At 40.5% G+C, this 26239-nt stretch overlaps 1 protein-coding gene across 12 annotated transcripts in view; it reads right to left on the bottom strand.

Annotated features, from left to right (window-relative positions):
* LOC140485944 (ankyrin-2-like) overlaps positions 1-26239 on the bottom strand; it is an 850179-nt gene that overhangs the window by 218126 nt on the left and 605814 nt on the right. For all 12 annotated transcript variants that reach the window (XM_072584685.1, XM_072584421.1, XM_072584596.1 and 9 more), the window contains one exon: positions 15661-15759. In XM_072584685.1, the coding sequence (XP_072440786.1) occupies positions 15661-15759 (99 nt within the window). The remainder of the gene's footprint in view (positions 1-15660; positions 15760-26239) is intronic.

The raw sequence follows: 26239 nt of genomic DNA, 5'->3' as shown, positions 1-26239 counted from the left end.
TGTTCTTTTGAAGTCCAATCATATTTGGAATGTAGAAAAATCAGCAGGCAATCTACATTTAGCAAGCTCTCTCAAGGTGATGATGACTAGATAATCCGTCTCTGTGGTGTTGATGGAGGAATAAATATGGGCCAGGATGCCAGGGATAACTCCTCAGCCCTTCTTCAAAATAGTGTAATGGGATCTTTTACAACCACTTAATAGCTGATGGGATGTCAGGTTAACATCTTGTGTGAAAAACAGCATCTCCCATTACCATAGCATTTCTTCTGCATTGCACTGGAGTGTCTGTTTCATTTCTGCGCTCAGGTAGGACTTGAACCCGCAACCTATTACCTCACAGCAAAGCTGTGACACAGCTGAACCTTGGTGAAAATAAAAGGGAGCAGGGAAAATGCAGGGAAGCTGAATTAATTGGATAGCTTTTTCAGGACAACAGTGCAATCATAATGGTAAAATGATTTTCCTCAGCAATGTAAAATTGTATAATTCAGTTGAAAAAATAATTGCAATGTCATTCTCAGTGCCTCTAGTACGAAATCCCTTCTCCTCTGGTTAAAAGAAACAATTGGATGCCAAAATACTAAGAGGACTACCTCTGATAAAAAGAAAAGCAAAGTTAATTCTCAATGGCAGTCTCTGTGCATCTTGCCTTTGGGACTGCTACAACTTGGCTGAAGTGATGAGAGTTAATGAACGTATGCCTCATGTAAGTGTGTCAAACTGAATTCTGCCCACTAATTGTGAACTCAGCTGGGTGAATGCTTCATTAATTTCTAGATCAGAACTTCAGCTCTTTGTAAATGCCCTTGAAGATTTCAAATGCAAATCAAGTGCACTATGGGAGAAACTGACAGTAATGCCTTGAGACTTGAATGCAATTTTGTGGTTGTCTCGAACATCTCACACCTGCCATTTTATTAAAATTCACTGTGCCATGAACTCTCAGGTTTTATTTCTTGCATCGAGTCTCTGGCTGCAACCCACAAACTGTAAAAACAGCCTGAAAACAACAGTGAACGTGACAAAACCAGATCAAATAACAGGAGAAGACAAAGGGCAATGAGCTCACTGCAACCAATTTTTAAACAGTCTTGTGGCTCCGCAAGGGCATTTATGAGTCAAAAACCGTCCATCAGTTGCTTTTGCAAAGAAATTTGCTCTGTAACAGTGATAACTCTTGAATTTTTATGCATTTTCTACATCCCTGCAGGAAGGAGGAAATGACAATGTTTTGAGAAAAGCTGGAAGGCTTCCCTTGAATATAGAAGACTAAGCACTTACTAAAGTGTTTACTCTGCTGAAAGAATTCTCATGACCTTAAAATATTGATGGGTAGCTATGGAGAAGCTAACCTTATTGGTGGAGGAATAAAAATGAGAGACATGGCCTTAAAATTACAGCTAGGCATTTAAAAATGGAACAATGCTTTCATACAAAGAGAAGCGCGTTCCCTTGGTGCCTGTGTTGTACGCACTTTCAGCTGTACTAATGCTCCTACACCAGTGATTTTTCCGACTATTTCCCATTTTAATGCTTGGAAATTGCAGTGACTCAAGATTGGGGAGGTAGGGAGAGAGATGGAGAATTTTAGGAATATAGTAGGTGGTTGGAGTTGTGAGAGTGGGAATTGGAGGAAGAGAGCAAGGGGGCCAATGGATTCACCCATTCATTTTACAGGCCTTGATGAAGTCTAAATTGGAGCCTCAGAAATCACTGTCCTTAGGACATGCCAACTGACATTTAGAAGCAAAAAATATTGTGCACACAGACCTTAGGCCTGATCACAGAACTATCCCATTACGGTTTCCCCTCCACATTTAACAATATTGCCTCAGGGACCAAAGTATTAATAAAGAAAAACCTCTCTCCATTGGAAATCAACTGGACTGGGACTAGGTTTTTTTATGTAAAAATATTTATTAGCAAATAATTTTAACTTTACAAACATTTAAAATTATTGAAAAAAGTCAATAACAAATATCAGTATAATAAAAAGAAAAAAATACAAATTACAATACAACTACTATCTACTAACTACTAAACTACCCTATAATACAAAGCAATACCTAACACTGTGCAAAGCAACACCAAACAAAAAGAAAGAAAAGCAAAATAAAAAACAAAAAAAAAGAACAGCTATGCTCGACGCAAAGCTCCCAAAGGAACGGGAATATTGTATAAACACCAATATTAACTCGGGAGACCCCCTCCTCCAGGGCCCAGGGCTTGACAAATCTAATCATCCTGGTTAAACAAATGCCCTAGTTAAGATAACTGACAAATCTATATCCAAATTACTCAAGTAGGGCTGCCATGTCTTATAAAAATTGTCTGTTGTGGTGCACCGTGCCTGTAAAAATGTCCAAGCGAATGTGCTCCATAATTAATTTCTGCCATCCCAGCAAGCCTGGTGGGTTCTCAGACACCCAATTCATCAGAATATTCTTCCGTGCACAGTACGCAAGAATATTAAATAGTTTCTTCCCATGCCCGTCTAAAGATGGTAAACTTGGTAGACCTAAGAGAAGAGATATCGGGTCTACTTTAACTTCAGTCCTCAATACTCTCCCTGTCTCTCCCGCCACAGCACTCCAATAAACACGGAGTCTGTGGCATGTCCAGAAGCAATGGGTAAGAGTACCTACACTTATTTTACATTTGGGGCACACTGAAGATGCCCCTTTTTTAAACTTCGCCAGAAGATCTGGTGCCAGATGAGCCCTGTGCAGCACCTTTAACTGCATAGCGCATGTCCTAATACAGATTGAGATCCTTTGAGTGTTCTCCCATACGTTCTCCCATGTTTCAGAAGGGATCTCCACTCCCAGCTCTTGCTCCCAGACCTCACATAACCGATTAATATCCTGCCACCTAGCAGGCTATAGAGGGCTCTAATCGAAAGGCTGCTTGTGGAACGTAGCAACAATCTCTCTGTATCGGGCTTATAGGGCTTAGTGAGAAGCATAGTCTTCTTCTGGATAGTCGATATGGTCTCACAAGGCCCACACCTCTCGCTCCAGCACCTGGACTCAACTTGATGAGGCCTCCAATGCAGCTTCCGAGGCCTTAGTTCGACCCCCCACCTCCTCCAGCCTCTCCCCGAGGCCCTGGATCTCCTGCTCATGCTTCTGCAGCATGGATGCGATAGGTTGGACCTGGGCACGAACCTCCCCACAGGTCTCCTCAATCGCAGCCACAACTTCCAAGGTAAGTCTCTCCATTGCCGCAGCCAATTCCTGAGAGTCTTTTAGGTTCCCCGGGGGGGTTCTGGAGAGGCTGCTTTTGCTGCAGTCTCTGGTGTGCCTGGTGCTGCAGGGGAGTGTCCTCCCTGCTGCTGTTTGCTTGTTCCTTTTCCCTTTGGCATCCTTCCCACTCCCAAATATTAAAAAGTATGTGTTCTGTAAGGTTTTAAACTAATAATTCCACCATATAAGTTGGCCAGGGATGGCCAAAAAACACCAGTATGCCTTGGCTGTTAGGCAGAGCTGTCCACAGCAGTTCTACAGAATCGCCACCATCTTGCCGAGTCCCGGGACTAGTTTTAGACACACCATCAAATGTTTTTAGAACATAATGTTTGTAAGGTGTATCAAGGTGAATTGATTCCGATCAGAAAAAAAAAAGAGTAGAAATTTCCTCCAACTAATGTTGGAAAGAGTAGTCATTGGGCTCAAATTTTCCCCATCCCAGTATCAGGAATGACAATTGGGTGGTCAGTGAAATGATGGGGAGCCATGTGAGGATGCTTCCCAGCAGTGGACTAGGAGATAAGTCAACTTCCTGCTCCATGGGGCACTTTACACAGCGACTGGCATTTCACTAATGGTCGTAAACACTACCATTTATACTTGCCAGCAGCCCATGGACCAAGAAAGCTGGAGACACGCTGTTTGGGTTGGCAGCATTGAAAGCTCAATTGCCATCCTTATATCAATGATCAATTGACACACAGCTGGCCAACTAGGTGATCACATGGTCTAAAATTGTGGAGTTAATCCTGCTGCCTAAAAGCTTGTTCCACAACCCATTTTTGAGTTCCCAAACCTGCAGTAAATTTCACTCCAAGGTGTTCGTCGCCATTACAAATTCTATTCCCTAGCTACTGACCCCAGTCCTCTCCCTGATGCTGAACTGAATTATTCATAACTTTATCAGGATCTGTGGAGTTTAATGTTGGTTGCCTGAGGGGAGGGATTACAATTACAGATTTAAAGGACATCAAGACAGTACCTGAAGAGGGAGAATTCTTAACGATACTACCCAACATGGGACTAGGAAATTTGTATTTTTTTTTCAAACTTGTGATAAATACAGATATTTCGGTATCTAACTCTTGAATTCAGCTTTAATCCCATTCAAAAGGAAGTCTTCATCACTTACAGATTTCTGTATGTCATGAAGTAAATTAGCATCTGCAGTTACCCACTGATAACCCTATTTATAGACTGATAAATCATTGTATAGAATGAAAAGCCAATGGGGATTTTCCCAATAAATATGTATATGTTTTCCATTACTATCATTAAGTGAATATTTAATCTGTTAGAATTTTAAGCATTATATGTAAACTACTTTTCTCAGATAGAGAAAAATATATTTGATCAATAAATAAGGCGCACTGCCCATTGTTGTCCTTTGTAGAAAACCATTTTCCAGTTTGGTAGATAGAATGTACAGATGAAATAGGTATTGTTTTCTTAGGACAGTGCAAATTGAAAATTATATAATAATGTGCTTCAATGGAATTCATTTTATCTCAGTATCTGTTGAAAACGACAAAGGGACTTGTTAGAAAAATTAACAATGTCACCTTATCATCATGACAAAGCTTTGAATACAAGGTCTCACAATTTTCCAATTGAAGAGCAAGAGTTAAATAACATCTGAAAGATGAGTGAACACAGCCTTTGGTGCCCTGCAAAGTCAGAGATTCATCCCCTTATCGCCACAACACAGTTCGAGACCTTGATGTTGAGACTTTTTCAGTCATGTCAAGTCAGTTCTTTAGCTAAGTAGTCCCTTTCTCTCATTACCAGAATTATATTCCACCTTCAATTTCATCTCTTATCTGCTCTCCATCCATTTTTGGCAAGTGCCATCATGATATCTGAAACATTAATTCTTCTATTCGGCTCAAACCTTCCTCAACTTGCAGCACTCTGTTCTTTCAGGCCCAACTCTCATATTATCAATAAATATGCTGACAAAGGTACTACTGTTCTTGTTTGGCATACAGACTTCTGAAGTCTAAACATTAACTGTCCAACACCTCCAGCTACCTTGAATCCTGGTCCAAAACATGAATAATAAGCCATCACATATCAGATTCTTAGTGACCTCATTTCCTCCGGATAGCCTCTATCTGTAGCCACTCATCTCAGTTCCCGAACACCTCAGCCTGCATACACTTCCTTCCTGAGACCCACAAAGAGTTGTGTCCTGAAAGGCCCTTTATTTCAGTCCATTCTCACCCCAAGGAACTTACTTCTCCTTATCTCAATGTTGTCTCTTATCTTCAATTTCCTCATATTTCCAGTCACCAAATTTATGATACTTTCTACCATTTGAACAGCTGACAATTTCCCATCTGAGCCGTAGCTATTGCTACGAGGGGCCAAATGGCCTCCTTCAACTCATGATTTGTACGTTCATGAGTGCACTGGTCCACATTCACAACTACCCTCTCCTGCCTGATTAAATCTTCTTCTCTCATTGAGCAATTACTCATGTGGCTTCATTCATTTTGTTTTTATATTTCAAGGGATAACTGAAAAATATTTTGCTTCCAATCTTTGCCCTCATCCATTTTTCAGAATTTATTTTACAATCTGTAACCTTCTCCACATGTCAATTTTGATGGTATTAGGCAAGAACTTTCAAAAGCTGATTGGGGCAGATGTTCACAGGTAAAGGGACGGCTGGAAAATGGGAAGCTTTCAGAATTGAGATCATGAGAATCCAGAGAAAGTCTATTCCTGTTAGGATGAAAGGAAAGGCTAGTAGGTATAGAGAATGCTGGGTGACTAAAGAAATTGAGGGTTTGGTTAAGAAAAAGAAGGAAGCATATGTATTGACTGGATAGATCGAGTGAATCCTTAGAAGAGAAAAAGAATTAAGGAGTATACTTAAGAGGGAAATCAGGAGGGCAAAAAGGGGACATGAGATAGCTTTGACAAACAGAATTAAGAAGAATCCAAAGAGTTTTTACAAATACATTATGGAAGCAAGGGTAACGAGGGAGAGAATAGGGTCCCTCAAAGATCAGCAAGGCAGCCTTTGTGTGGAGCAGCAGAAAATGGGGCAGATACTAAATGAGTATTTTGCATCAGTATTAACTGTGTAAAAAGATATGGAAGATATTGACTGTAGGGAAATAGAACATAGAAAAATACAGCGCAGTACAGGCCCTTCGGCCCTCGATGTTGCGCCGACCAAAGCCTACCTAACCTACACTAGCCCAGTAACATCCATATGCTTGTCCAATGCCCGCTTAAATGACCATAAAGAGGGAGAGTCCACCACTGCTACTGGCAGGGTATTCCATGAACTCTCAACCTGCTGAGTAAAAAATCTACCCCTAACATCTGTCCTATACCTACCATCCCTTAATTTAAAGCTGTGTCCCCTAGTAACAGCTGACACCATACGCAGAAAAAGGTTCTCACTGTCAACCATATCTAAACCCCTAATAGATGGTGACATCTTGTAAAATGTCCATATTACAGAGGAGGAAGTGTTGGATGTCTTGAAACGGTTAAAGGTGGATAAATCCCCAGTACCTGATCAGGGGTACCCTAGAACTCTGTTGGAAGCTAGAGAAGTGATTGCTGGGCCTCTTGCTGAAATATTTGTATCATCGATAGTCACAGGTGAGGTGCCAGAACACTGGAGGTTGGCAAACGTGGTGCCACTGTTTAAGAAGGGTAGTAAGGACAAGCTAGGGAACTATAGACCAGTGAGCCTGAAGTCGGCGGTGGGCAAGTTGTTGGAGGGAATCCTGAGGGACGGGATGTACATGTATTTGGAAAGGCAAGGACTGATTAGGGATAGTCAACATGGCTTTATGCGTCGGAAATCATCTCTCACAAATTTGATTGAGATTTTGATGAAGTAGCAAAGAGGATTGATGATGGCAGAGCAGTAGATGTGATCTATATGGACTTCAGTAAGGCGTTCGACAAGGTTCCCCATGGGAGACTGATTAGCAAGGTTAGATCTCATGGAATACAGGGAAAACTAGCCATTTGGATACAGAACTGGCTCAAAGGTAGAAGACAGAGGGTGGTGATGGAGGGCTGTTTTTCAGACTGGAGGCCTGTGACCAGTGGAGTGCCACAAGGATCGGTGCTGGGTCCACTTCTTTTTGTCATTTACATAAATGATTTGGATGCGAGCAAAAGAGGTACAGTTAGTAAGTTTGCAGATGACACCAAAATTGGAGGTGTTGTGGACAGCGAAGAGGGTTACCTCAGATTATAACAGGATCTGGACCAGATGGGCCAATGGGCTGAGAAGTGGCAGATGGAGTTTAATTCAGATAAATGCAAGGTGCTGCATTTTGGGAAAGCAAATCTTAGCAGGGCTTACACACTTAATGGTAAGGTCCTAGGGAGTGTTGCTGAACAAAGAGACCTTGGAGTGCAGGTTCATAACTCCTTGAAAGTGGAGTCGCAGGTAGATAGGATAGTGAAGAAGGTGTTATGTATGCTTTCCTTTATTGGTCAGAGTATTGAGTACAGGAGTTGGGAGGTCATGTTGTGGCTGTACAGGACATTGATTAGGCCACTGTTGGAATATTGCGTGCAATTCTGGTCTCCTTCCTATCGGAAAAATGTTGTGAAACTAGAAAGGGTTCAGAAAAGATTTACAAGGATGTTGCCAGGGTTGGAGGATTTGAGCTATAGGGAGAGGCTGAACAGGCTGGGGCTGTTTTCCCTGGAGCATCGGAGGCTGAGGGGTGACCTTATAGAGGTTTACAAAATTATGAGGGGCATGGATAGGGTAAATAGGCAAAGTCTTTCCCCTTGGGTCAGGGAGTCTAGAACTAGAGGGCATAGGTTTAGGGTGAGAGGGGAAAGATGTGAAAGAGACCTAAGGGGCAATTTTTTCACACAGATGGCGGTACGGAATGAGCTGCCGGAGGAAGTGGTGAGGCTGGTACAATTGCAACATTTAAGAGGCATCTGGATGGGTATACGAATAGGAAGGGTTTGGAGGGATATGAGCTGGGTGCTGGCAGGTGGGACTAGATTGGGTTGGGATATCTGGTCGGCATGGACAGGTTGGACCGAAGGGTTGGTTTCCAAGCTGTACATCTCTATTACTCTGTGACTCCACGTGCAGTATTCAGTGACTAACTGTTCGGTGTTTGATTCTGTGTGTCTGTTGACTGTTTTCTCTGTGCTGTTAGTCAAGCCTGTGTGAAGTGACTGAGAAAGAGAAACGGAACTGAAATGTAGAGTCTGGGACCAGATAGATACTTCAGAAGCACTGTAAATACAACACCTGCACTCAAAAAGAAAGTGATGTGTGTGATCACTATTGTTTTCCATTGCATAGAACAACATGGACTATCTTTAAATCTTCCCTTCCTTTCCTTGACTTCTCCAGCTGTGTTTCTGAGATGGGATGTCAACTGACATTGATTATCAATCCAGTGACTCACACAACAACTTTGATTTTCCTCTCATCGTATTTCCTAAACTTCTACATGGCAATCAGCTTGATGTCTGTTGCTATGAAGGTGGTAGAATTGATCATTAAAAAGTTTATAGCTGAGCACGTTAAAAACTCCAAGAAACTTGGAAGAGTCAGCCTGGTTTCATGAAAGGGAAAGGGGAAAATTGTTGCTGTTATTTAAAGAAGTGATACATTTTGTGGATAAAAGTGTGTTTGTAAGCATAATGTACTTAGATTTCCAAAAGGCGTTTGACCATGATCCCTCTATTATGATTCCAGCTGATGGTAATGCAATTCACATCCTAGAGTGAGACCTGACCTAATAGAGCATGTGTTTCACTATTTGTTTACAGTAATGAACATAAAAGGATATTGTCCATTTTTAACAGAAAGAGCATAAAAGATTATTAAATAAAAAACAAAGGATGTCATACCATATAATAATTATTTGAAGCAATATTATAAAAAACAGCAGAAATAAATATACATATGAACATACAAATTAGGAAAAGTATTGCCATTTGGCAAAACAACAATTTCAATATATTAATTAAATAATATTCAATAACATCTTGGCTGATCTTTGTGTTTCAATTTCCACATTCTCATCCTCTGCAATAATCTTTGATATCCTTGTCTAACAAGGATCTCTTTACCTTCTTCTATTGGAAAGATGCTGTGAAACTTGAAAGGGTTCAGAAAAGATTTACAAGGATGTTGCCAGGGTTGGAGGGTTTGAGCTATCGGGAGAAGTTAAATAGGCTGGGGCCATTTTCTCTGGAGCATCGGAAGCTGAGGAGTGACCTTATAGAGGTTTATAATATCATGAGGGGCATAGATAGGGTAAATAAACAAGGTCTTTTCCCTGCGGTGGAGGAGTCCAGAACTAGAAAGCATAGGTTTAGGGCGAGAGGGGAAAGATTTAAAAGACACCTAAGGAGCAATTTTTTCACGCAGAGGATGGTGCATGTAAAAAATGAGTTGCCATAGGAAGTTGTGGAGGCTGGTACAATTACCACATTTAAAGTCACTTGGATGGGTATGTGAACAGGAAGGGTTTATGGGTCAAATGCTGGCAAATAGGCCGAGATTAATTTAGAATATTCGGTCAGCGTGGACAAGTTGGACTCAAGAGTCTGTTTCTGTGTTGCACATCTCTATGACCTCTAAAGTGTTCAATGATCCACCTCCACAATCTTCTGAGGCAGGAAGTTTCAAGGTCACACAATTTTCTTCAAGAAAAATAGTGCTTATACATCTAAACTTGCCCACAAGAGGAAATATCATTTCTACATGTACCTTGTCAAGACCATAAAGGACCATTTATATATTTCAGTCAAGTCACCTCTCATTCTTCTCAATACCAGTGAGAACAGACCAATCTGCAAAACTCTCATACTCTCACACAAGAGCGCACTCATTCCAGGTATCAATCGAGAAACCTCTACTGATTCAATGCACTGATATCCTTCCTTAAATAAGAAAATCTAAACAACACACAGTATTTGAGCTTGGTCTTGCCAATGCCCTGTATAACTGAAGCTTAACATCCTTACTTTTACATTAAATTTCTGTCCTAAGGACAGTATTCCCGACCCTACTTAATTAATTGCTTTACTGGTATATCAACCTTTAGTGATTCATATAATAGATCCCTCTGTATAACAGAATTCAGCAAATGTTCTCTATAGAAGTAGCAATTTGTTTTTTATTGTTTCTGCCAAAGCGAAGACTTTCACACTCTCCCTCATTGTACTCTGTCTGCAAGTTTTACCTTTTAGATTAGATTAGATTAGATTACTTACAGTGTGGAAACAGCCCCTTCGGCCCAACAAGTCCACACCGCCCCGCCGAAGCGTAACCCACCCATACCCCTACATCTACATCTACCCCTTACCTAACACTACGGGCAATTTAGCATGGCCAATTCACCTGACCTGCACATCTTTGGAGTGTGGGAGGAAACCGGAGCACCCGGAGGAAACCCACGCAGACACGGGGAGAATGTGCAAACTCCACACAGTCGGTCGCCTGAGGCGGGAATTGAACCCGGAGACCCGGGTTCAATTCCCGCCTCAGGCGACTGACTGTGTGGAGTTTGCACATTCTCCCCGTGTCTGCGTGGGTTTCCTCCGGGTGCTCCGGTTTCCTCCCACAGTCCAAAGATGTGCAGGTCAGGTGAATTGGCCATGCTAAATTGCCCGTAGTGTTAGGTAAGGGGTAGATGTAGATGTAGGGGTATGGGTGGGTTACGCTTCGGCGGGGCGGTGTGGACTTGTTGGGCCGAAGGGCCTGTTTCCACATTGTAAGTAATCTAATCTAATCTAATCTCTGGCGCTGTGAGGCAGCAGTGCTAACCACTGTGCCACCGTGCCGCCCTCAAACCCATCCACATAGTTCTTCAACCTCATCGTGTGCTCTTCATAACTCAACTTATCTATTTTTGTGTCACCTGAAAAATTAGCTACCATGCCTTTGCTCCCCTCATTGAAGTCATTGATACAAATTGTGAAAAGTTGTGGCCTCAGTACAGATCCTGTAGGTCACATCGTGCCAATTTGAAAAAGATCCATTTACACATGGCCTCTATTTTCATTCAGTCAGTCAATCTTCTACAACGCATACACTACTACATTTGATGTGGCACCTTGTCAAATGCCTTTTGGAAATCTAAGTTGGTTGTGAATGCACTCCCTCTTATCTATAGTACATTGCACTCCCTCAAGAGAACTCCAATACATTAGTTAAACACAATCCTCCCCTACAAAACTGACTTCATATGCTTGCTCTTCCAGATTACCTTGACAATGTTAAAGCACCCAGCTCGAAAATCCTTACTGGTAATATCTAACACCTCTGCCATGAAAATACCAAGCTAATTAGCCTATAGTATCTGGTTTTCTGCCTTCCCCCTACCTCTTCAAATAGAGAAGTTATACCTCCTATTTTCCAAGTTGATAGAATCTTTCCAGACTCTAGAAAATTTTCAACATTTAACAATACATCTACTACCTTAGTAGCAACCACATTTGAGACCCAAGGATGAAATCAATGAGGACATGGGGATTTGTTAGCCAGCAGCTCCAACAGTTTGCTCAGCACCACTTCCGAATGATTATGATTTCATTAGGTTCTTATCCTATTCCCTTCTCCTGATTTTTGGCTATTACTGGGAATGGTTCACGTTCCCTATGTAGTGAAGAGAGAGCATATTGTTCACTTCATCTATCACGTTCTTATTATCTACCATTAAATCCCTATTCTCACTACCTAGACAACCAACTCTCTCTTTAATTACTTTTTTAAAAGCCTCTAAAAATCATTGCTATCCATTTTCACATTGCTAGCTAATTTTCTCTCATGTTTAGTCCTAGAATCTCAATTATTTACTCTCTGTATTAATGACTTGGAGGAAGAGACAGAGTATAATGTCTCCACATTTATTAATGATACAAAAATAGGCAAGAGGGTATGTTCTAATGAGGATATTAACAATCTGAATGGAGACTATTCAGTAAGTGGTTGAGTAATGGGGGAAAAAAACTGGCTGACAGAGTTGAATACAACAAAGTGAGAGTTCATGTACTTTGGTAGGACGAATCAAAAGGCAGACTACTAATTAAATGATTGAAGACTTCAGAAAGATGTGTGTGTCATTGTGAAAGAAAAACAAACAGGTTAGCATGCAAGTGGAGCCAGCAATTGAATTTTGGGCATTCATTGGCTTGGGAGTTGGAGTTTTAAAACAGGGAAATCATCTTTCAACAGTGTAATGTGTTGGTGAGGCTGCATCGAGTGAATGTGTAAGTTTGGTCTCTGCATTTAAGGAAGGATACAATGGCATTAGAGGTAATTCAACAGAAATTCACTTGGTTGATTCCTAACACCAACATCTCCCAGAATACATCCAGACAGAATCAACCTCAGGGTGTCAGCTCCCGTTCCTGTCATGGAATTCCCCATATCTACCTGATCCTGAACTCCAGGTTTTAGATTTCAGGTATTGTTTGCAGTGCCAGCAGTGCCCACAGGTCCAAGTGGTGCTACTGGGACTATAGAAAAGGCCAGCAGCTCTCCAAGGTGGGATTTCGATTCAAGTGAAGAACGGATATTTTGCATGCAGACAATTAACCTTCCCCTTTAGACTCTTTGGGTGGTCAGATGGGAAACTCCTCCAGTTGTTAAATTTGCACCTTATGCACTTTCAAATGTTCACAATCTTGTACATTCTGACCTTCCTAATGAAACAGCACCCCCTGAAATTCTACGCAGCTGACACCTTTCCCCACTGATTCTGCAAGTGGCCTCCGAAACCATGCAGCAGTTCAAATCTTTATGTGTAATGTAAGATCTAAATATTTAACATGTATTATTGACATTTTTCTAATGTGCGAAGGTTCAAAAACAAACATCAATTGCTCACTAATTAGCAAACTAAATAAGGAGAAAGAGAAGGCCTCTTTTATACAAACAATGTTCCCATTTAACATTTACCGAAAGTGCACATCATGACTAAATGTTCTAATACTGAGGTTATTTACCATTTATCCAACTGATTGATAGGAAGCCTAGAGCATGTTTGTCTACCTTTGTATCTTATTAAAATTCTAACCCACATTAATTCACCATAACCTCAGGGCAAGTACAGATGGTGCCTGCAGGTTCCAGTCTCGAGGGTATCTGTAACAGAATCAGGATTTTACAGAACAGAAGGAACCAAATTAGCCAATTTCACCAGCAGTATCTTTTTGAAGCATCAACTCACAAAGTCCCATTTCCCTGCACTTTCTCCATACCCTTTTGAACATACTTTTTTCTCTTAAGATATAATTGATTTGAGAGAATTGTGAATTCACATTCAAAACAGTTCCAAGCAATACATTCCATGTCTTAGGAACCTTTGTGCAAAATATTCTCTGAATCTCAGCTTTCATTGTGATGAGGATGTGCTAAATTTATGCCATATAATGCACAATTTGTTGGATTTATTTTGTCAAAGTTTTCTGGACTGTTTTTCCTTTGCATCAGGTCTAACTTTAAGCTTCTGTGATCTAGCAAAATGGGCTCCACTTTCTCACAGCTCATATAAGGTAGTAAACCTCCTTCCTACCTTCCCCGGTTCCAAGCTCTGCCCGTACCTTTGATAGGGAAAACCAGAACATCCATCCTTAAATGCACCAAATTACCTGGATATCCTTTGTTTTTGAGCATTCGCACATTAGAAAAATACAAGTTAAATATTTAGATCTTACGTTATCTATAGAGGTTTGAATTGCTGCACTGTTTCAGAGGCCACTTGCAGATTCACTGGAGAAAGACCTCAGCTGCTCAGACTTTTAGGTGTGCTGTTTCATTAGGAAAAGAAGGGGATTGACAGTAAAATGAAAACATTCCATTTCCTTTCATTTATGAAGTCGGATCAAAATCTCCGCCCTTCTCCCATTAAATTTAATATTATACAATAACTTGTTATCCACAGTTTCTGGTTTTTGTGCCTTGAGAGAATCTACAGCTTGTGCAAATTATGTCAAATTTCTTTAAAGATTATCTATTGCTTATATACTCCATGCTTAGTTCAGTTAAGTTATGCATTTTGGTTAATGCAGGGGATGTGAATTTTTTAAGCACAATTGAGGCCTTCTCTTTTTCTTATGTTTACTTTGTTGATGCATGATTATGACTTTCTAATATTTAAGCATTACAGCAATTGCAATACCTTAAAGACTTAGACATTAGCCCACAGCAAACATTAACCTGTCTATCTTGCTACGTGAAAATGAGATTAAATAACTAATAGGTTCAGTGGTCCAAGAGGACTGACCACAAGTCACATTTGGGAAAACACTGTCAATTTTTCATATAAATGACTGGTACTCTCAACTGAAATTTACATGAAATGATTTATTTCATTGAACAAAGCTCATTAAATTTCATACCCTGAAGGGTTTTAGGGGCTGCTTTATGTGAGATAATTGAACTCTTGCCTTCATAAATTAAATTTCTCTTTTCACAAAACACGAGGAAATGAATGATAAGAAAAACAGTTTATTTTTCTATTTCAGTTTTTCTCTTCTGCTCTTAGTCATGTTTCCTATTAAAAAGAGATAAAATGTTTAACATGTGTCTAAGAAACAGCTCAAAGCTCTTCACCAGAACCACCAATTACTAGAGTAGTAACTATTGTTATCAATGTTCATTTATAATATACTTGTAAAACAGAAAGGGTGCGGAAAATATGGGAATGATTACAGGAAAGAGGGGATTAAATTTCATTGACAAAAACATTGCGGATGCTGGAAATCAGGACAAAAACAGAAATTGCTGAATAAGCTTATCATGTCTGGCAACATCTGTAGGGAAATACCAGAGTTAACATTTCATGCCCAGTGACACTTTTTCAAAACTGATGGTAGCTCGGAAAAGGATTGTATTTACGCAGAAATTACATGAATATATTGACAATGCTGAGACTTTTCTCCTTGGAGAAGAAATGTTTTGACATTCATTTAAAATCACGTGGATTTCAACAGAATAAAGAGAAATTGTTCCCACTGGCAAACAGATAAAGAACCAGTGGATGAAGAATTAAAAAGTGTTTAGTAAACTACTGAAACTGACATGAGGGGAAAAAAAAACTTTGTGTCACGCATCAATTCATCAAAATCTGGATAGTACTGTCTGAAAGGTTGGTGCTAATAGATTCAGTTTTGGCTTTTAAAAGTGAATTGGATAGACACCAGAAGGGAAATTTTCAAAGGGCTATATGGAAAGGGCATCAATAAATCAAGGAACACCATTAATTTCATTATTATTTTGACAGAAAATTCTATAGACATTCAAGTTAACATTTTTGTGAACCATTATAATAAAAGCCATCAATGACTAGGTGGAAGGCTTCCAAAATTTTATTTTCATATTGGTAACAGTCTAATGGTCATTTCTTACTCTGCCATTAAGCGTCAGTGCAGAAGACTATACCTCAGTGGCTGTGCTCTGGTTAGCTCCAATCTCCAGAAGGAATCTCACAACCTCAATATGATTTTCCTGCGCAGCCATGTAGAGTGGAGTGAATCCATTCTGAAAAATAAATTGAAATTATTAAAGCATTTAGAATTAAATACCAGTCAACAAGAAATATATGCCTGAATACGTCAGCATTATCACTGAATGATGCAAACCATGGCAGAAAATGTTCAAAAGTGTATCTACTTAAAAAGCATGGACAGTTTACAGAAATTTTTTTTCGGAGTATTTATCTCATCTGCTTACCTTTGACTTTTTTAAAATAAACACACTAGCTTAGATGTTTCAATTTGTTTGTAATACAGGTGTGATTTTAAAGTTGACCTCAACATGAGCTGAAAATCCTGGCTCAATGGTCTGGAAGAGCTGGCTAATCTGTTACCAATTATCTAGGAAATGTGGCTACAGTCGAATATAATTTATTTGATCTTTGCTCCTCTGTAACAAAGTGCAGAAGATTAATTGGATGTAACACAAAGAAATGTGGGCAGGGAGAAATGCATATTCCAGGTAGAGGAACAGAAATGACAGCCTTACTTGGGAGTAATAAAAAAACTTGAAAGCTGATAAGAACACAATATTGGTATTTCAAACCCCTGCAATATCATATCACCCCTTCACATTTTTTTTCTGAAATCAATTGTAGTTAGCTAATTCTGCAGTTGTTTTCCCTCCTGGAAATCAGACAATTGAGAGTTGTATTACTGAAAGAAAATGAGAAGTTGCATTAAATTAAAATGGTGTCTCTCACAGCATAACCTTTCTCCTTGCAAAACCATCACATTCTAATCTAAGGAACTGATCTCTAAGTTGTAATCAACCTGAAGTAGGATATCAAAATGCATTTCCAATTAGCAATTAGTTACTGGAGTGAATTGCTGTTATCTAACAAGACTTCATCATATCCGTGATTATTCAAAATGCAATAACCAAATTCTCAAGTCTCTTAAACTGAGTTAGTTAACTGGGCTGTTTAGAATGGTCACAATGCTGGAAGGATACACTATAAATTTAATATGTGACATATTTTGTCAAAGCTATGCAACAAAGACATTTCAAAAAAGAAAACCGGTAACCAGAAAGAAAATTTATTTGCTTTTTCTTAAAAACAGAGTAGAAGTTTCATTCAGTATTGAACAAAAAACATAACAGCTATTATAACAATGATCAAATCTGGTAAAACCTCTAATCGTCAAGGTGAGATGAGTCATAAGACCCAGTGTTAGACGAGCTAGGCTGTCTTTGGGGTACCTTTCTTCCTCTTGTGTTTATTGAAGGGCAAACTTTGGAGATTTTATTGTCTATTTAGATTGAGAAGCAGAATCTCAAGAGGATTTCTGCACTATTTGGCATAATTAAATTATACATTAATTTTATGGTTAGTATTACAATAATGTTAAAATGAATAGCACATTAAAATTAGCAATAATATTACATTATCCCATCAGTATGTAGTAATAGCCAATAGGACATTGTGTGCATTCAATCGACATGTAACATTAAGGCTGTAAGGAGGACTCCCCCCCCCCCCCCCCCCCACCCCACTCCCCAGCATCAAGCTCCTCCAGGAAGCAGAAACCCATACTATGTGGGAAACAATCATTCTCACGTGCGCTTCTCCTGAACTTAGTCAACTAGTATCCAGAGGGAGATTTACTAGCCAATTAAGGATAATGGAGCTGAACCTGGAAAACCCAAAACAAGGGAGTAGAAGCAGGATCCCAAGACAAGAAAGATATGACAATGGTTTTGAAACCTAAAAAAAACTTTTGAAAAAGCCTTTTGCAACAGGGTCACCAATACTCCTCCACAGGTGATCTGCAGCTACAGCTGAATCCAGGTAGACAGGCAGGGAACATCTCTAAACCTGGCGGGAATAAGAGGTCTTGGTCTGATGTCATACTGCCACCTCCAAGTAGCTTTACTGCACCACACTGCCTGCAGGCACATGAAGGCCTGCAGGAAAAGATCTTCAAGGGCTTCACCTGGCAACCCACTTCTTATCGGTTGAAAGTCCTGCCATTGCTGCCATCCTGCTTCTGGGAAAATTGTCCAGGAATGGAATGGAGCCAGGAAACTGGCTCACTGATCGGTAGCATGAATTTCTGCATCCAACCAAATCCTTGTCCATCCCATCAGCAGCCTACATTCTCTGTTTTGCTTCACACAGATACTACTATCTGAACAACTGAATGCCTCTAGTAGTTGGAGCATTTTATTTTTATCACCTAACAATACAGTGAAATAGCACTGATTCAGTCTGAAGTTGGGAGAATCTCCTCAGAGTCAGTTGCCTAAAGATCTAAGTGCCAATATTTATTAAACAGTGTGGAGGAGGTACATATACTGTCCACTGAAGAACAATATATTGTGCTCTGACTGGGGGATTATTCATAAGCTTTTGAGTTCCAATTTGCTGATAAACAACTTTTCATATTTCCAAATCTCAAACTAACAGCATTGCACCTCTACTACCTCCAGCACCCCACCCACACAGCACCAATTTCCATTCTTGTACTTGTGCTTGTATTTACCTCAGTATGCTTGAAGGGAGTACAATTATGAACCAGAAATATTTTCATCCACAATTTGAGTACAATCTATACTGCAATATTGGACAAGTACAGCAGATAACCGAAAACTAAAAAAAAAAGCAAACCTCACCATGACTGGGTCATCCTTGGACACAGAGGATCATGCATTGATTCCTGGCTATATTGTCAATAGACACCTAGATTTGGTCAGATGCCTCTTATATGCAAAGAGGAAATACAATGGGCAAGAAGAATAAGGAGAAAGGTAGGAGTGAATCATCAGAAATCTTCTTTCCTGTTTCACTCTTCATAGAATCCCTACAGTGTACAAGTAGGCTATTTGGCCCATCAGGTCCATATCGACCCTCTGAAGAGCATCCCACCCAGACCCACCACCATGCCCTATCCCTGTAAACTTGCATTTCCCATGGGAATCCATGTAACCTGCATACCCCTGGACACTTTGGGCAATTTAGCATGGCCAATCCACTCAACCGGCATATCTTTGGACTGTGGGAGGAAACTGGAGCACCCAGAGGAAACCGGAGCACCCAGAGGAAACCCGTGCAGGCATGAAGAGGATGTGTAAATTCCACACACACAGTTGCCTGAGGCTGAAATTGAACCTGGGGCCCTGGTGCTGTAAGGCAGCAGCGTTAACCACTGAGCCACCATGCCACCCTAATTAATTGCCTTGAACGCTATTTGATAATATCTATGTCTTGTTCTGCAATATCAGAGTTGTCGCCACATCACGTGGTCACCACATAGTAAGAATTAGATTAGATCAGGTTAGATTCCCTACAGTGTGGAAACAGGCCCTTCGGCCCAACAAATCCACACTGACCCTCTGGATAATGACAGATCCATGACATCCTGTTTCTAAGAGGGGCAAGGAGTCAAAATCAAGCCACAATGAAAGTCAGGTTTGTGTTTTAATACCTGAACACAAAGGAGAAGGTTATTTTCATACTCTCTAAGGCGGACAGACCAAAGACAAGTGCTGTTACGCCAAGCCAGGGGGAAAAAATATTTTTGGGTTAATCAACAAATGGAATGCTGGTGAGGATGGAACCCCTGTTCCTAGCAACAAAGCTTGCATTGGAAAATTGAAGACCAAGGAACCCAGTGTGTGCCTTGCCTATGCAAATCCATATAAATATGGATTCGGAAGTCTGAGTGAAGGAAACTTTGTTTTAAAAGGCACTGGAAGTTTCAACTTGGTGAAACAGAGAGGAGAGCTCACTGAATTAGCAGGTGTTTGGGGCATTAGATAGAAGGCTAGACATCTGCTGAGAATGTGCCATAACTGTACAATGTAGTGTGAGCCTTTTCAATTTGGTTATAAGTCACTGGGGATAGCTTTGCTGTAGTGCGTTGCTGACTGAGTAGTTTGAATTGATACTATTATGCCTTTATTAGAGTAAAAATTCTTAAAACTGATTTTGTTTGGTCTAATAACATTAGTCATAAAATATATGGCAGAACCTTATAGGAACCTGAAAGATGTGGGATGTGGTAAAATTTGTGGCAGAATCATGAGATGTCTGGCGAGGTCTCTCCCAACATTGGGGGCAGTTCTTTACATGTGCAGTCAAGTGCTTTTCCGCATGTGATGTTTCTCGATGGGACAAATACAAGCAACCAGTCTCCAGTGCCCATTGGGGACAGTGTAGTTGCATCTTGGAGAGGGTATTAGAAAGAATGAAGCCAAGGAGACATAAGCGTGTGGTGTGGTTGTTAAACTAAGGTGAGACAATCATGTTGTACGTGTGAGGGATCAGCAGTAGTGCCAGATATGTACTGTGAGCAGCAAGGGTTAGTGCCTGCTGTGCCTTGAAGCTGCCGGTGAGGGGTAATACCAATGCTTGACTAGGTACATGGTAGTCTTTTATAGATGTTGTGGATGCAAGGTCTTTGGGTGGCTATCTGCTGGGCACAGTTGTCCTGAGAAAGGAGCTTGGCAAAATGGGGATCAAAGGAGATGAAAGGGGTGTCTAGGGCAGAGCAGATAGTAAAATAAGGAGAGTTTGATAAGGTGCAGCAAGGCATTTTCCTGTGTTTCACTGCAAAAAAACCTCCAAAGGTCTCAACTCAATTAGCACTTAAAAAAATACAAGGTTCAGCCAATGTGTCTACTTTCATTGTACCTATAATGAAGGAAACAGCAAATCCCTGCTAGTCAACAACAAAATGTATTTGCTATATCAATTGGTCCAACTTAACAAAAAAAATTTAAGAAGAAATTTTATAAAGTATCCTAATTATCAAATTGTTAATTGGATAAAACAGACGTTAAAAGAGGATGTCATTAATATGAAATTCATACATGCAAAATGCAATGGCAACCCTACTACATTCACTAGGGCAGAGGCTGATCTCTTTATTAACATGGCGGAGGCTAACACCTATATCAGCAGCGTACATTACAGAAGCCTAATTTTCATCACAGATTTTGTCTGTGGTTCAGCTTACTCCTCCAAATCTGGACCCTAAAAGGGTACCTCCAAACCATTCCTGCAAGCCACCATAATCCACCTGCCAACTGACAGACAAGTGCACAGTGGCCCCCAGTCCTGGGAAACCCATGCTTAGCCCTGTCTTTGGTAGGAATAGCACATGCTCCATTGTGAGGCCTTTCAGGTATATTCCTCCAGGTTTAGAGTAGGTACTGACTGAAAGGATTGTTGATTTTTGCCCCAACTTTGGAAAATATGGACTAACAGATTTTATTCTGTCTGATTTATAAGGTTGCCATGATAATATCTTTAAGAAATTCTTTAAAATGTGCTTACTTTCTTTTCATATTACATTTATAATTTGTTTTGTAATTGGTGAGTGCATTGCCGTTATAACTGTAGGTGGTGCGCTAAACATCAAACCCCACCTTTCCCAAGTCATCACAAATGTCAAAATGCGATGAAACTACTGAAGGGCTGAACCGAATTTACCTGTCTAATTTAGGTTAAAAGAATATTCACAACCGTTTTTTAAAATCATTTGACAAGAAAATAACTATTTATTGTAACCAAACAGTTTTTATCTAATAGCAAAAAAGTACACCAGATGAATTGTTAATCTACAACTGTACAACTTAAACAAGAACAGTGAAAGGACAGGATTTCTAACTTATGTGACCTGAACTTTACCCCTTTTTAAAAAAAACTTACACATGTACAAAGGAAAATACAAACAACAAATATTATGAGTTAGAGGGGAAAGATGAACACAGTCCTTTATTGGCAATCTAAAATCACAAACTAGACGGACTGGTTCCACAGTCCTTTTCCTTTCTTCGCTTTAGTTCACTGATTGTTTGGTTGGACCAAGGGGCTTTACTATTTTTGTTTCTCTCTGCAACTCTTTTGACAGAGAGGGCAATTTATCAGAGCAAAGAAAAAGAGAGAGATGCTGATGCTTCTACCTTTTTCTGTTATTATTCTCTATCTCCACCCAACGCGGGTCAGTGTTAAACTATAGTTGGCCACCAGTCAGAAGTTGATACTTTGGTGAGCTTTCCTGAACCCATCACTGGTGCCATTTGAAAAACCATTCAACTGACTGTCTGGGCAGAATTACTCTGAACAGGGGCTATCAATTTGTCTGGATCTCTCCCCTCTGCTGTGATATCCATTGTGTAAGCAACTTACAGTGTGCTCCAGCAACTTGCTTTTAAAACTGGAAACACATTCTAACACGGTTTCCTTGGTTTAAAGCAGTATCTTTTCCCCCACTGTCCAAGAAATTATACGTAGTCATTGCATTTTGATAAAAATGCACATTGAAACTTAGAAATAATACTTTCCAAGTCATAAAACGGGAGTGTTTAACAAAAATAAAATTCATTTTGAAATAAAAGCCTTTTAGTTACAAGCTGGTACATTAATTAAAAAGAGGAATTGCGTGACCAGCATTGAGGACAAATTATACAACGATGATGGAGTTATTAATTAATCATTGAGATAAATTTTTACTACCAGTCTGTAACAAGACTAAAGTAATAGCAACTGCCCACAGAATTATAGAATCTCTTCAGTTCAGAAGCAGGCCATTGGATCCACATTGACCCTCCAAAGAACATTCCACCCTGACCCATCCCTCCTAACTTCTCTGTCTCAATGTCAACAAAACTAAAGAACTGATCATTGACTTCAAAAAGAAAGGAGGAGAACATAACCCCATCTACATCCACAACAGTGAGATTGATAGGATAGAGAGCATCAGGTTCTTCTGAGTGACGACAACCAAAAAACCTGTCCTGGATTTCCCACGTAGATGCAACAGTCAAGGAGGCACAATAATGCCCTTTCTTTCTCAAGTGGTTCAGGAGATTTGGCATGCACATTAGGACCCTCACCTACATCTGCAGGTGCACCATTGAAAGGATACTGTCCGGGTGCATAATGGCCTGATATGGCAACTGTTCTGCCCAGAACTGTAAGAAACTACAGAAGGTTATGTGCACAGCCCAGACCATCATGGGAGCCAACCTTCCATCCATGGATTCCATTTACACAACTCACTGCCAACATCAAAGACCAAGCCCACCCCGGTAATGATCTCTGACAACCTCTTTCGTCTTGGATGTAGGTTTGCTCGCTGAGCTGAAAGGTTCATTTCCAGACGTTTCGTTACCTTATTAGGTAACATCTTCAGTGGGCCTCATGTAAAGCAATGCTGAAAATTCCTGCTATTTATATGTTTGGGTTTCTTTGGGTTGGTGATGTCATTTCCTGTGGTGAAGTTATTTCCTGTGAAGTCACTTCCTGTTCCTTTTCTCAGGGGGTGGTAGATGGGGTCTAACTCGATGTGTTTGTTGATAGAGTTCCGGTTAGACTACCATGCTTCTCGGAATTCTCGTGCTTGTCTTGGTTTGCCTTGTCCTAGGATGGATGTATTGTCCCAGCTGAAGTGGTGTTCAAAGTTTGTGAGAAGATTTGTAGCTCAGGTGCTCATTGTTGTGGTTCTGTTCGCCGAGCTGGGAATTTGTGTTGTAGACGTTTCGTCCCCTGTCTAGGTGACATCCTCAGTGCTTGGGAGCCTCCTGTGAAGCGCTTCTGTGATCTTTCCTCCAGCATTTGTAGTGGTTTGAATCTGCCGGAGGAAAGATCACAGAAGCGCTTCACAGGAGGCTCCCAAGCACTGAGGATGTCACCTAGACAGGGGACGAAACGTCTACAACACAAATTCCCAGCTCGGTGAATAGAACCACAACATGAAGTGATGTCCTTCCTCATCCGTATGTGAGGATACTAGTGAGCGAGGGTCATGTCTTTTTGTGGCTAGTTGGTGTTCATGTTAGCATCATGGTAGCCCACAAACTCACCAACACACTAAAACAGCAGCTAATGAACTTGAGAGACGCTATACAGACAATGAACAAAACTAATGTCATTTACAAAAAAACATGCAAGGATTGTAACAAACACTACATTGGACAAACAGGTATCCTGATGGCTAATTTTCTGCCTGTTTGTCCAATGTAGTGTTTGTGACAATCCTTGCATTTTTTTTGTAAATGACATTAGTTTTGTTCATTGTCTGTATAGCGTCTCTCAAGTTCATTAGCTGCTGTTTTAGTGTGTTGGTGAGTTTGTGGGCTACCATGATGCTAACATGAACACCAACTAGCCACAAAAAGACATGACCCTCTCTCACTAGTATCCTCACATACAGATGAGGAAGGACACCACTTCGACTGGGACAACACATCCATTCTCAGACAAGCCAAACAAAGACATACACGAGAATTCCTAGAAGCATGACATTCCAACCGGAACTCTATCAACAAACACATCGAGTTAGACCCCATCTACCACCCCCTGAGAAAAGGAACAGGAAGTGACTTCACCACAGGAAATAACATCACCACAGGAAATAATATCACCAACCCAAAGAAACCCAAACATATAAATAGAAAGCAGGAATTTTCAGCATTGCTTTACATGAGGCCCACTGAAGATGTTACCTAGTAAGGTAACGAAACAGCTGGAAATGAACCTTTCAGCCCAGTGAGCAAACCTACATCCAAAACCTCAAACTGAGCTACAAATCTTCTCAAAACCTCTTTAGTCAAGCACAAGATATAGAGGCCTGAACATACGTACCAGCAGGTTCAGGACAACTTCTTCCTAGACATTTTTAGACTGAAGAATGGACTCTCTTGTCTCAAATAATGCTGATCTGGTCTAGCACACGCCCTATGTAATGTAACCTTTATGCCTCTGTTTAAGTCTTTTCGATCTGTACATCTTTACTTAATGTGATTTTCTTGTACAATATTAACCCCACATTTCCCATGGCCAATCCAACAGCCTGCAAATCTTTAGACAGGAAGGAAAATGAAGCATTTGGAGGAAACCCACGCAGAGACGGGGAGAATATGCAAACTCCACACAGACAGTCACCTCAGGCTGGAATCGAATCCAGATCCCTGGTGCTGTGAGACAGCAAAGCTAACCACTGAGCTATTGTGCCACCCATGGTGGAAAACTTTGGGAATACAAACCCAAAGTCACCTGTTAATCCCAAGTGTGTTTCAATTGCTGCAGGTCAAGCTTCAAATTGTTAATATGCTTGTATCTCAAAATAATATTTTAACAGAAATAGACTTAATTTGCAATTCAATATATCAATATTAACATGTTGCATTGTTTTTCCAGGAAGCTTGCTTTAAAGGTTAACCAATAACTTTGAGAAATATTAAGCTGAATGGGCTTGGAAGCAGGAGGGGTAGTGACACACAGGAATTAGTATTTAAGAGGGCAGCCTAAAGGTTTATTATTAGTGTCAGGATCCTCACTGAGGCAGTCACTCATTAGACAGCTAACTAAGGGCCATTTCCCAGCTTCAGCAGCATTTTACCAGTGGTTGCAGACAACAATATCATGTGGGTAAATTTGGTGGTGTGCCAATATGTTCCTGTGGGATTGTAGGCAGTTCTCCTTTATGGCTGCTCCATGGTTAATGACCTGCTGATAGAAGGTGTAAACACCTCTCCCCTCAATCACCAAGAGGCCACAGGATTGTACAGAGAACCCATCCCATTTTCGAGGGAACCTCAGTATACTGCTACCCTCTCCACTTTCCTGTAGCTTCTGCGGTAGCCACTTACTTTGTTGGTGCCCAGGAGATGTTTCAATGAACTAATAAAATAGGGAAATCACAGCATTATGTTTTTTTTAAAGAATAACACATGGGTGATGCTTTGAAGAAAGAATAAATTGAAACATTAGCTCATGCAGTACTAATGCCTTAGTGCAGGGGATGCATACAAATTACATCACTGTGATCTGCAGCAATATTAGATCTATGGAATACAAGGAGAACTAGCCATTTGGATAGAGAACTGGCTCAAAGGTAGAAGACAGAGGGTGGTGGTGGAGGGTTGTTTTTCAGACTGGAGGCCTGTGACCATTGGAGTGCCACAAGGATCGGTGCTGGGTCCTCTACTTTTTGTCATTTACATAAATGATTTGGATGCGAGCATAAGAGGTACAGTTAGTAAGTTTGCAGATGACACCAAAATTGGTGGTGTTGTGGACAGTGAAGAGGGTTACCTCAGATTACAACAGGATCTTGACCAGATGGGCCAATGGGCTGAGAAGTGGCAGATGGAGTTTAATTCAGATAAATGTGAGGTGCTGCATTTTGGGAAAGCAAATCTTAGCAGGACTTATACACTTAATGGTAAGGTCCTAGGGAGTGTTGCTGAACAAAGAGACCTTGGAGTGCAGGTTCATAGCTCCTTGAAAGTGGAGTCGCAGGTAGATAGGATAGTGAAGAAAGCGTTTGGTATACTTTCCTTTATTGGTCAGAGTATTGAGTACAGGAGTTGGGAGGTCATGTTGCAGCTGTACAGGACATTGGTTAGGCCACTATTGGAATATTGCGTGCAATTCTGGTCTCCTTCCTATTGGAAAGATGTTGTGAAACTTGAAAGGGTTGAGTAAAGATTTACAAGGATGTTGCCAGGGTTGGAGCATTTGAGCTACAGGGAG

The sequence above is a fragment of the Chiloscyllium punctatum genome, chromosome 1, assembly GCF_047496795.1.
Source record: "Chiloscyllium punctatum isolate Juve2018m chromosome 1, sChiPun1.3, whole genome shotgun sequence".
Lineage (NCBI taxonomy): Eukaryota > Metazoa > Chordata > Chondrichthyes > Orectolobiformes > Hemiscylliidae > Chiloscyllium > Chiloscyllium punctatum.
This window is presented reverse-complemented; position numbering and strand designations above follow the sequence as displayed.